The sequence below is a fragment of the Heptranchias perlo genome, chromosome 3, assembly GCF_035084215.1.
Source record: "Heptranchias perlo isolate sHepPer1 chromosome 3, sHepPer1.hap1, whole genome shotgun sequence".
NCBI lineage: Eukaryota > Metazoa > Chordata > Chondrichthyes > Hexanchiformes > Hexanchidae > Heptranchias > Heptranchias perlo.
In genome coordinates, this window is record NC_090327.1 from 7,851,173 (window position 1) to 7,864,374 (window position 13,202).

Genomic DNA, 13,202 nt, shown 5'->3' on the forward strand with positions numbered 1-13,202 from the left:
TTATTCATCCATGGTGTATCATTACTGGCTACTTTGTTCTTGCTTTTTAGTGGGATATATTTCTCCTGGACTCCACTGATCACTGTTTTAAAAGTTTCCCACTGCTGATCTATTTCTTTGTTTATCAGTAAATTTTTCCAGTTTATTTTCCCGAGTTCCATTCTCAACCCCTGAAAATCATCATCTTTTTTCCAATTTATTACTTTGGTCTTTGTCTTGCTTATGTCCTTCTCAATCTTTATCTTCAACCTTATTATGTTGTGATCGCTATTGCCTAGATGTTCCCCTATGCTTACTTCTCTTATCGGTTCTGGTTCATTTCCCATTAGTAGTTCTTGTTGGGCTTTACACATATTGGGTAACGAGTCCTGCACACACTAAAAACTTCATCCCCTGTACCCCTTTACCTATCTTTTTGCCAGTTTAGTTGCGGATAGTTAAAATCTCCCATCATTATTATTCTATGTCCTTTACTCATTTCACCTATTTGCTTACATATTTCTTCTACCTCCTTTCCACTATTAGGTGGTCTGTAGTATACCCCTATTCGCGTGATCGATCCCATTTCTATTATCTCAATCCATAAGGATTCTGTTTCTATTCTTCTGTTAGTTATATCCCTTTTTTCTGCTGCCATTATGTTTTCTCCAATTAGTACAGCTACTCCAACCCCATTCTTCCTTCCCTATCCTTTCTGATTATGTTATAACCGGCAATATTTATATGCCAGTCCTGTTATTTATGTAACGCTGTGTACATTGCTGTACAGGCAGTTTAATTCATCTTTAATAGTTGTTCCCTTTACTTTATTTCTGACCGTCCTTTTATACTTCTGTTTTATAACTATTGACCGTTTGCTATCTTTATCGCTTACTCTGGTCGGACCTTTACATTCATCACCTGTTTCTTTTATCTTTAAGCTTTTGTTATTGCTAGCAGATCCCTCCCCCCCCCCCCCCCATCTTGCGAGCTCGAAATAGTGCCATGGGATCTTTGACAGGAATCAAGGGATATGGGGATGGGAAAGTGGAGTTAAGGTACAAGATCAGCCATGATCTTACTGAATGGCGGAACAGGCTCGAGGGGCCGAACGGCCTTCTCCCATTTCTTATGTCCACCTAAGAGGGGAGACAAGGCCTCAGTTTAATGTCTCATCCATGATTTCAAATCCATAGGGATTTCATTGATCTATAAAGCAATTCAGTGGTCACTGAATAAACGACATTTGAGACTTTGAGCAGTAAATAAAGCAAAGCTGTTGGGTTATGATAGTTACAGTTGAAAGAGCACGAAACACATTTACACGGCCATGTGGCAGTCAGAAACAAACTCGGTTATATATGGGTTATGTTTTATTCTATTTACAGACATTAGCTATAAATATAATACATCATTTCTTGAAAAGACATTTGTTTTCATTTTAAGTCTGTTGATACATTAAATAACACATTGAATTTGCAAAGTTCCATCATAATGTAGCTAGCTGGGTCCACCTCTCATAACATCCTGTGGCTGTGAAAAAAAACTTTTGTAATTGAATTAAACCAAACCAAAAGACATCAAGTTGAATAGGTATGCTTCATTATTCAGCTTTTCTTTTAAACCTGAGATATAGTGAGAAACAGATCAGTGTGTAAAAAGGGCATAGAGCTAAGACATGTAAGTAATGTTTAATTTTATACCTCAAAGGTTGAAAGTAAAAAGATTGCTTTTGAACAGTTAGCAATGAGTTTTTAGATCATGCAATGAAAGCACTTTTCCCCACCAACGACACAATTAGTGAACACAGTCTTGTGATTTAGTAACCAAGGAATGGCGGCTAAAGAAAGAAAAAAAATCCAAAATTACAATTTCGACATCCTCTCCGACAACCACAGATATTCAAACAATGCGCTGGAAAAGGTAACCGCAGTTTCACACCGCATTACTTAGATGGCCCAACCTGCACACCTATATTCAATGCTTGCATTAAAAAAGGTCTAATTATAAGCAGAGATGAATGATAAATATATTCAAAAATCATCTTACATTTGCAGATCCAAGTCCAGAGTGCCTTTTATTTTGAAAGACATAAAATAATTTTAGGTTGGGTTTAGTTCTCATTTCCCCTCTTCCTCCCCGCACCCCCGCCCCCCTCCCACAATTTGTTCTGTACAATTTTTGTGATATTAGTTCTGAATCTGTTGTCGGTGCAAGGTACAATTGCAGGAAATTTCAACAATAGCTACAAAAGAAAAATGATCAATATTTATGATTCCTTCTGAGATTCATGGCGATAGGAGTACGTCGCACTGCCAGATCGTCAGATATTGTTGATAATGATCAGGGCTGGTGTTGAGTTCTGCTGGCTGGTTTCACACTGTACGTTCTGGTCAGCAAGTTTGGCAAAGATTCTGGGAGACCCAAGATTATAGACACCAGCGTGAACAAAACAAGCCTTCAGTGAAACTGTGTGAACCTCCAGGCCCTTCAGCTGAATTTTGTACTGGGTCTGTCCAAGCCAGGTGAAAGAACCATGTACCTCCAACATCTCTGGACTGAAAAATAAGAAAAAAAATACTCATCAAAACAAATACAAAGAAAGGTTTCTCATATCTTTTAGAGAAACCCAATTGCAATCCTAACTGTAGGTTAAGGCAACAAACATTGTGCATTAAGTCTAAAGCTTCTATTTCGGGTTAAGTGCACAGTCTACAAATTCAAAAATAAATCCTCAGAGGTTGATGCTATTTATCACAAGTATTAAGACTGAAAAGGAATGAGAGAAAGTTAATTAGCACTGGGAAGTCTAGGTAGATTGGAAACAGGCTGACGTGGTAGCCATTTTCAAAAAGATGAGAAGCAGACCCATTAGTTTTTGCATTAATACCAGTGAAGTAATTAAATCAATTACGTGGAGTCAACTGGAGGATTGCTTGTGAGATAAATTCAAAGCAGCAGCCAATATGGATTCAGAGAAGGAGTTAGAATCATAGAAAGGTTACAGCACGGAAGGAGGCCAATCAGCCCATCGAGTCCGCACCAGCTCTATGCAAGAGCAATCCAGCATAAAATCATAGAAAGGTTACAGCAAGTTCCTGCCTGATCAACCGTTTTGGCTATTTTCTGAGGAAGTCAAATCCTAAAAGGACTGCCCTGCCTTCCAAAAACATTCATAGTGTCATAGAGGGTACAGCACAGGGGGCGGCCATTTGGCCCATCGTGACTCTTTGAACGAGCTATCCAATTAGTCCCACTCCCCTGTTATTCCCCTGAGCCCTGTAAATTTTTCCCTTCAAGTATTTATCTAATTCCCTTTTGAAAGTTACTATTGAATCTGCTTCCACCGCCCTTTCAGGCAGCGCATTCCAGATCGTAACAACTCGCCACATTAAAAAAAAAGTTTCCTCATGTCGCCACTGGCTCTTTTGCCGATCGCCTTAAATCGGCATCCTCTGATTACCGACCCTTCTGCCACTGGAAAGTTTCCCCTCATTTACTCTATCAAACAGTTCATGATTTTGAACACCTCTAGCAAATCTTCCTTAACCTTCTCTGTTCTAAGGCGAACAACCCCAGCTTCTCCAGTCTCTCCACATAACTGAAGTCCCTCATCCCTGGCACCATTCTGGTAAATCTCCTCTGCACCCTCTCCAAGGCCTTGACATCCTTCCTAAAATGTGGTGCCTGGAATTGAACACAATGCTCCAGCTGAGGCCTAACCAGTGCTTTATAAAGGTTTAGCATAACTTCCTTGCTTTTGTACTCTACGCCTCTATTAATAAAGCCCAAGATCCCATATGCTGCTTTTTTTTTTTAAAAAAAGCCTTCTCAACTTGCCCTGCCACCTTCAAAGATTTGTGTTCTTGCACCCCCTATAAAATTCTACCATTTATTTTATATTGCTTCTCTTCACTCTTCCTGCACTTCACACTTCTCTGCGTTAAATTTCATCTGCCACGTGTCTGCCCATTTCACCAATCTGTCTATGTCCTCCTGAAGTCTGTTACTATCAACCACATTGTTTACTACATTTCTGAATTTTGTGTCATCCTCAAACTTTGAATTTATACCCTCTATACCCAAATCCAGGTTGTTAATATATATCAAAAAGAGCAGTGATCCTAATACTGACCCCTGGCGAACACCACTGTATACTTCCCTCCAGTCTGAAAAACAACTGACCACCACTACTCTCTGCCCCTTAGCCAATTTTGTATCCACGCTCCCTTAGATTCCCATGGGCTTGTACTTCTTTGACCAGTCTGCCATATGGGACCTTGTCAAAAGCCTTGCTAAACCCACGTAGACTACATCAAATGCACTACCCTCAGTGACCCTCCTTGAATTTTTTTAAAGGAGGTAACAATCAAGTTAGTCAGACACGACCTTCCCTTAACAAATCCATGCTGACTGTCCTTGATTAGTCCGTGCCTTTCTAAGTGATGGTATATCCTGTCCCTCAGAATTGATTCCAATAATTTGTCCACCACCAAGGTTAGACTGACTGGCCTGTAATTACTCGACCTATCCCTTGAGCCCTTTTTAAACAATGGTACAACGTTAGCAGTCCTCCAATCCTCCGGCACCATGCCTGTATCCAGTGAGGATGAAATGGCTGAAGTTGAGAGATCTAGGCACGTGACATTAGCAGGGCAACTACAACGTGCAGTGTACATACTGACGCCACTGATGTAACGCACATGGACCCCTCACAGAATATGAGTGAAGAGGAAAACTGTGAAATCTCCCATAAGTCAAATTCATGCACCACCAAATAATCTATGAATTTATGGTGAAAGTCAGTAACAAAATTATGTTAATGACCCTAGATATAAAGTAAAACTATAGAAAAAAAAAGGCAGATTTGAAGCATTACTTCCAACTAACCCACGAGAGTAGGCATGGAGATGCAGGTTCAAACTAGTAAAAGGCAAAGTTAAGAGTCAAGAAACTCTTGACACAATGAGTGATCAACATGTAGAATGAGCTTCTGGCTTAGAGTCATGGAGGAGAAACCCTGGAATAATTTAACAGTTTGAGCGCTGTGTGGGGACTTGTTTATTATGGGTTGCTGCCCAAAGGCAACTAACAGATAGAGGACAGGAGAGCGCAACACAGGTTTACATGGTACAACGTTTGGTATGTTTAGTTACCCAAACCCAGTGCTTCAGTAAATTTGTCCTTAGGTTTAATTGTTTAAAATTTGAGGCTGGGTATTGAATGCCCATCAGCAGTGAGCGTGCACAATACCTCCGTAAACATGAGAACAGCGTAACCTCAGATTTTCACACAGGGGACGAACACAACAGGTTTTCTTTCCTAAAGAACATTAGTGAACCATTTGGGTTTTTATGGCAATCCAACAGCTTCTGGTCACTTTCTGTGAAGCCAGTTTTGTTATTTCCAGATTTTTTTTTTTTTAAAAAGATCGGAATTCAAATTCCCATGGTGGGATCTGAATTCACGTTCTCCGGATTACTAATCCAGTGACATAACCACTACACTACAGTAATGCAACACTTTAATAAGCACTAAGTATATATCAAAGTGGGAAAAACTATGCACAATGTTACCCTTGGTTAAGTTGATTATCAAGCTGCTGTTAACAATGAAACGGAAGTTTTAGAATCTACCTTACCTCGTGGCCTTGTGCCGCAGATCAATAATAATATCCACTTCAATCTGACAACAGTTGAAAAGAACAAGGGTAACGGGTACTAAACACAAACTGTGGAACAAAAACAATTACATGTTTACTCATATCGCTGGCATATTCCCTGACATTTAAAAAAGTTAAACAGATCCTTATAATGTGCAAACACATCTATATTAACCATAAACATGCAACTTCTAACTCAATTTGCTGAAGTACAAGAATGAATTTTGTTTATGGATGGTTCAGACCTGTCTGTGGCAGAAAGACCATGAAATAAACTTGTCAAAAATAATTTTTTTCCATTCTCTGAATGCAGATCATCATAGAATTTTTCCATTAGTCACTCAACTCACCAATCACACATGCGATCGCGTATATAAGAACACAAGAAAAAGCCAGTTGGTCAATTGAACCTCATCCCTCCAGGTACATTCACTATTCCATCATGGCATCTAACTCTTGAATAACCAATTTTTTTTTTAAACCTACATTAACTTGCATTTTAGCTTAAGTTTGCCCTGTTACCTCTCATTCTTTTGGTGTAATTTGACTTGCTGGGTATAGCTCATACTTTATATACAGTTCATACTTTATATACTGCAATGTGTTCCCCCTTTACCTGGCTTATTACTAGACAGTAATGCATGTTAATCCGAATTTAAAACATTTTACGCTAAACAGCAAGTGCCAATGTTGTTCTATTTAAGACTTCTCATAATGGAATATAATACAACTAATAACTGGAGAAAGAAATATTCAGAGGCTCCATGCACAAGAGGAATTAAAAGATCACATCATTCCACCAAAAGTCTAGAACAAAAATGTCCTTTTAAGATTTTGTTAAAGCTATACAACAACCTGTATTTATACAACACCTTTAACATAGAAAAATGTCTGTTTCACAGAATTGTAATCAGACAAAAATCAACACTGAGCTAAAAGGAGCAGGTATCAGGAAGGGCGACTAAAAGCTTGGTCAGAGGTAGGTTTTAAGGGTGGTCTTAAAGAAGGAAGGGGAAATGGAGAGGCAGAGCGTTTTAGGGAAGGAATTCCAGAGCGTAAATCCTAGTTGTCTGAACGCACAGCCGGCAATTGGGGGTGGGAATGAAGGGAACGGGGAATGCACAAGAGGCCAGGTTTGGAGGAAGGCAGAGTTCTCAGGGGGATGTAGAGCTGAAGGACGTTCGAGGTAGGGAGGGGGAGGGACAGGGACAAGAAGAGATTTAAACAGGAGGATGAGAATTTTAAATTGGAAGGTTTGGGGCATGAAAGCCAATGTGAGTCAATAAGAACAGGGGTGATGGGTAAGCACAAGATAAGGGGAGCAGATATCTAAATAAATTAACAGGGTGAAAGGAGAGAGGCCAGCGAGGAGAGGGTTGGAAAAGTTGAGTCTGGTGGTGACAAAGGCATGGATGAGCATTTCAGCAGCAGATGGGCTGAAGCAGGGCATGTTATAGAGGTGGAAGTAGGCGGTCGGTGTTTGTGATGGATAGGACATGAGATCGGAAGCTCAGCTCGGAGTCAAATTGTTTGCAATCTCGGCGACCTGTCTGCTTCAATCTGAGACAGGGGCCGAGGAAGGAAATGGAATTGGTGGCGAGGGTACAGAGTTTGTGGTCGGGAGGTCGAAAAACAATGCTTTGGTCTTCCTAATGTTCAAGAGGAGGAAATTGTGGCTTATCCAGCACTGGATGTCAGACAAGCAGCCTGACAGCACTGAGGCAGTGGAGGGGTTACGAGAGTTGGTGAAGAGGTAGAGCCGGTGTCTTCAGCATACTTGTGGAACTTGGCCCTACATCTTTGCAAATGATGTCACCAAGGGGCAGCATGTAGATAGGGAAGAGGAGACAGCGAAGGACAGATCCCTGGGGCACTCCGGAGGTAGGAAAGGAAGTATTCCTGTAGATGCTCTGGCTACAATTGGATAGGCAAAGGTGGAACCAAGTGAGGGCAGTCCCGCTGAGCTGGACAACGGAGGAGAGACACTGGAAGAAGATTGTGTAGTCAACCATGTCAAAAGCTTCAAAAGGTCAAGGAGCACAAGGAGTGACGGTGCACCACGGTCACAGTCACACAGGATGTTATTGGTGACTTTGATTAGGGCCATTTCAGTGCTGTGGCAGGGGTGGAAACCTAATGAGAGATTCAAACGGGAAAGATGAGCACAGATTTGGAACATGACGACACGTTCAAGGATTTTGGCGAGGAAAGGGAGGTTGGAGATGAGATAGCAGTTTACAAGGACAGAGAGGTGGAGGGTAGGTTTTACTGAGGGGGGGGGGCCAGGCGATGACAGATATTATGAAAGGGAGTGGGACAATACCGGAGGAGGCTGGCTAATGGAATGCTGGCCTTTATATCTAGAGGACGACAGTACAAGGGGGTAGAAGTTTTGCTGCAGCTATACAAAACCCTGGTTAGGCCGAACCTGGAGTACTGTGAGCAGTTCTGGGCACCGCACCTTCGGAAGGACATATTGGCCTTGGAGGGAGTGCAGCATAGGTTTAATAGAATGATACCCGGACTTCATGGGTTTAATTACGAGGAGAGATTACACAAACTAGGGTTGTATTCCTGGAATTTAGAAGATTAAGGGGTGATTTAATCCAAGTTTTCAAGGTATTAAGGGGAACTGACAGGGTAGAGAGAGAGAGAAACTATTTCCACTGGTTGGGGAGTCTAGGACTAGAGGGCATAGCCTAAAGATTAGAGCCAGACTTTCAGGAGTGAAGTTAAGAAACACTTCTACACGCAAAGGGCGGTAGAAGTTTGGAACACTCTTCCGCAAACGGCAGTTGATGCTAGCTCAATTGTTAATTTTAAATCTGAGATTGCTAGATTTTTGTTAACCAAAAGGTATTAAGGGATCTGGTGCTAAGTGCCAGGCAATGACCATCTCCAACAAGAGAGACTCTAACCACCTCCCCATGACATTCAATGGCATGACCATCGCCGAATCCCCCACAATCAACATCCTGGGGGTCACCATTGACCAGAAACTTAACTGGACCAGCCACAAATACTGTGGCTACAAGAGCAGGTCAGAGGCTGGGTATTCTGCGGCGAGTGACTCACCTCCTGACTCCCCAAAGTCTTTCTACCATCTACATGGCACAAGTCAGGAGTGTGATGGAATACTCTCCACTTGCCTGGATGAGTGCAACTCCAACAACACTCAAGAAGCTCGACACCATCCAGGACAAAGCAGCTCGCTTGATTGGCACCCCATCCACCACCCTAAACATTCACTCCCTTCACCACCGGCACACTGTGGCTGCAGTGTACACCATCTACAGGATGCACTGCAGCAACTCACCAAGGCTTCTTCGACAACACCTCCCAAACCCGCGACCTCTACCACCTAGAAGGGCAAGGGCAGCAGGCACATGGGAACACCACCACCTGCACGTTCCCCTCCAAGTCACACACCATCCCAACTTAGAAATATATCGCTGTTCCTTCATCGTTGCTGGGTCAAAATCCTGGAAATTCCTTCCAAACAGCACTGTGGGAGAACCTTCACCGCATGGACTGCAGTGGTTCAAGAAGGTGGCTCACCACCACCTTCTCAAGGGCAATCAGGGATGGGCAATAAATGCCGGCCTCGCCAGCGACGCCCACATCCCATGAACGAATAAAAAAAGGGAGTTAGGTCACAGATCAGCCATGATCTCATTGAATGGTGGAACAGGTTTGAGGGGTTAAATGACCTACTCCTATTCCTATGTTCCTGGAGGGAACCATTTGCAATGTCAGCTGGCATGGGAGCCAGGAGGAGAAGTTGGGTGGTCAGCAATTTAAAAGAATGGGGGTCAGGAGAGCAGGAAGTGGATTTCATGGACAGGGTGAGCTCAGAGAGGTCATGAGGGCAGAAACCAGAGAAAGAAGTGGGCAAATGGGCATGTGGCAGCCAAACAGATGGGGGTAAACTTTAACCCCAAGAATGGGTGGGTTGGGAACAGGTGAGAAGGTAAAAATGGTAAAAAAAAACCCTACTCGCCCATTTCTTGTTTTAACGGAGGCGGGTGACCAATCCGCTCTCAGGAGGCGGGTCGGTCAGTGAAAGCTTTTAAAGGAGGCTGCAGGTCTCCATTTAAACAGCATTTTTAGTGTTAATTCCTGCGGGCTGGGATTCCCGGGGCCATTCAAGAGAGGGCAAGGCCTGGATCATGAGGTATGTGCTTTTATTGCACTGCATGGGGGTCCGGAGGAGCAGGAGTGTTTCCTCCAGGCCCAACTAGCCTGCCAGTCGCGATCCCCCACACACACAATCGGCCGACTCCCACCACCCACCCCCGCCAGCCTGTCAATCTGGTTGGTTGTCGGGCGGGAAACCTACTGAAAAGAATTGAAAGACGTCCTTACGTCAAAATCGTAAGGATGTCCGGGAAACTCATACTTCTGGGTTTCCTGTCCGGAAATCGCCCACCACTGCTCTCTTCCCGGCTCGACGTTAAGATTGATACCCCGTGGTATCAATCTTATGACCAAGAATGTGTCAATGAGCTCCTGGTGACACGATCTTGGTGGTGTGGGTGGAGGGGAGGGGGAGTTTAAGCAGAGAGTTGGTAGTGGGGGCAAAGAAGCCACAAGTTACCTTTGCTCCCCAGGGAGATCCTGGAGTAGTGGGTGGTTTTGGCAGAGGTGCATAAAGCCCAATAGTGCTTGAAAATAGGAAAGCTTTGTCCAAGAGACCAGCAATATCATAACTGCACAGAGTGTGGTGTGGTGATACCAGGGCAGCATTCCTTCAATCTTACTATCCAATTGGTCATAGTACTCAGCATAACATAATAATGTTATCTTTTTATTAAGCAGATTTAAGCATGGTTACTTCTAACCGACACAGCTGCCAAATAAGTGACCATAAATAATTTACAAACCTCTTTTGATGAAATGGATGGTCATAATATTCAGGGTAATGAAGGCTAATCTTAATAAGATGGGAAAGCTGTTCCATGCTCGGTCTTGTGGGCAGCTGTGGCTGTTCAGGTCGAATAAATTTCAACAGAACCATTTCCTGTGCTTCCTGGAAGGTGAAAGACAGAAAATAATATTCATAATTTCTTCTTCCTACTACAACCGAACAAGGATGTAATCATTACTCAAGGGTTGGAAAATTGCTGCAATTCACACAACTACATTATAAGTTGCAATGAAAAAAAAATTGTTGTGCTTTGGTCTGTGTCCAAATAACCCACTTGAATAAAGAGGACAATTAAAATTGTGCGTTTGTACCTTGCACAACATACTTTAAAACATAGCTATGGTGATACCAGGACAGCATTCTTTCAACCTTACGACCCAATTTGTATTAGTGTTTAGCATAACACAGTATTTAAGTTATCTTTTTGTTGATGCACCCTCCTCGATGCGTGGCTGCTACAGGCAGGTTTGTGCTTCATTGTAGTAAAAATGTTAATATTTTTAAAATCACATTTACTACACTTAATTAACTCCTAAAAAAGTTATGAGCAATATGCCCCACTCAAAACCGAGATAATCAAAGTAAAATCAATGGTTTTGATATAAATGAGATGGAAGTCCTAGAAAGGGAGTTAAATGGATAGTGGGAAGGTGCCAGTAGATTGGAAATAGTGTTGACTGGTGTCCACATTCAAAAAGGGGGACAAAACAGATAAAGGCAACTACAACAAAAGCAAAATACTGCAGATGCTGAAAATCTGAAACAAAATCCTGGAAAACACACAGATCAGGCAGCATCTGAGAGAGAAGCAGAGTTAATGTTTCAGGTTGATACCAGTTCTGATAAATGGTCATCGACATGAAACATGAACTGTTTCTCTCTCCACATATACTGCCTGACCCGCTGAGTGTTTTCCAGCATGCTCTGTTTTTATTAGACAACTACATACCTATTAGTTTTACCACCATTTTATGTAAAATAACAGAATTATGAGTAGACTTGAATTACAGCACAGGAGGCTTTGCTCTGAGAACAACCCCAGCTTCTCCAGTCTCTCCACATAACTGAAGTCCCTCATCCCTGGTACCATTTTAGTAAATCTCTTCTGCACCCTCTCCAAGGCCTTGACATCCTTCCTAAAGTGTGGTGCCCAGGATTCAACACAATACTCGAGCTGAGGCCAGTGTTCTATAAAGGTTGAGCATAACTTTCTTGCTTTTTACTCTACACCTATTAATAAAGCCCAGGATCCCATAAGCTTTTTTTTTGAAAGAACAGCCTTCTCATCATGTCCTGCCACCTTCAAAGATTTGCGTATGTGCACCCCCAGGTCTCTGTCCTGCACCCCCTTTAAAATTGTACCATTTAGTTTATATCGCCACTCCACATTCTTCCTACCAAAATGCATTTCACACTTCTCTGCATTAAATTTAATCCTTAAGTCAGTTACAATCTTCCACGTTGTTTACTACATGTCCGAGTTTCGTGTCATCTGCAAACATAGAAATTATACCCTGTATATCCAAGTCCAGATCATTAATGTATCAATCAAAATTTATCTACACAATAGGTACTACATATTTTTTTTTTTATTCGTTCACGGGATGTGGGCGTCGCTGGCAAGGCCGGCATTTATTGCCCATCCCTAATTGCCCTTGAGAAGGTGGTGGTGAGCCGCCTTCTTGAACCGCTGCAGTCCGTGTGGTGACGGTTCTCCCACAGTGCTGTTAGGAAGGGAGTTCCAGGATTTTGACCCAGCGACAATGAAGGAACGGCGATATATTTCCAAGTCGGGATGGTGTGTGACTTGGAGGGAAACGTGCAGGTGTTGTTGTTCCCATGCGCCTGCTGCCCTTGTCCTTCTAGGTGGTAGAGGTCGCGGGTTTGGGAGGTGCTGTCGAAGAAGCCTTGGCGAGTTGCTGCAGTGCATCCTGTGGATGGTGCACACTGCAGCCACAGTGCGCCGGTGGTGAAGGGACTGAATGTTTAGGGTGGTGGATGGGGTACCAATCAAGCGGGCTGCTTTATCTTGGATGGTGTCGAGCTTCTTGAGTGTTGTTGGAGCTGCACTCATCCAGGCAAGTGGAGAGTATTCCATCACACTCCTGACTTGTGCCTTGTAGATGGTGGAAAGGCTTTGGGGAGTCAGGAGGTGAGTCACTCGCCGCAGAATACCCAGCCTCTGACCTGCTCTCGTAGCCACAGTATTTATATGGCTGGTCCAGTTAAGTTTCTGGTCAATGGTGACCCCCAGGATGTTGATGGGGGATTCGGCGATGGTAATGCCGTTGAATGTCAAGGGGAGGTGGTTAGACTCTCTCTTGTTGGAGATGGTCATTGCCTGGCACTTGTCTGGCGCGAATGTTACTTGCCACTTATGAGCCCAAGCCTGGATGTTGTCCAGGTCTTGCTGCATGCAGGCTCGGACTGCTTCATTATCTGAGGGGTTGCGAATGGAACTGAACACTGTGCAGTCATCAGCGAACATCCCCATTTCTGACCTTATGATGGAGGGCAGGTCATTGATGAAGCAGCCGAAGATGGTTGGGCCAAGGACACTGCCCTGAGGAACTCCTGCAGCAATGCCCTGGGGCTGAGATGACTGGCCTCCAACAACCACTACCATCTTCCTTT

General features: G+C 43.2%; 1 protein-coding gene across 2 annotated transcripts in view; it reads right to left on the reverse strand.

Annotated features, from left to right (window-relative positions):
- Positions 1–1,334: 1,334 nt before the first annotated feature.
- trappc8 (trafficking protein particle complex subunit 8) overlaps positions 1,335–13,202 on the reverse strand; it is a 151,875-nt gene continuing 140,007 nt past the window's right edge. For both annotated transcript variants that reach the window (XM_067977999.1, XM_067977994.1), the window contains 3 exons: positions 10,525–10,670; positions 5,621–5,710; positions 1,335–2,537 (listed from right to left, as the gene is read on the reverse strand). In XM_067977999.1, coding sequence (XP_067834100.1) covers positions 2,303–2,537; positions 5,621–5,710; positions 10,525–10,670 — 471 coding nt within the window. In that variant the 3' untranslated portion in view covers positions 1,335–2,302. The remainder of the gene's footprint in view (positions 2,538–5,620; positions 5,711–10,524; positions 10,671–13,202) is intronic.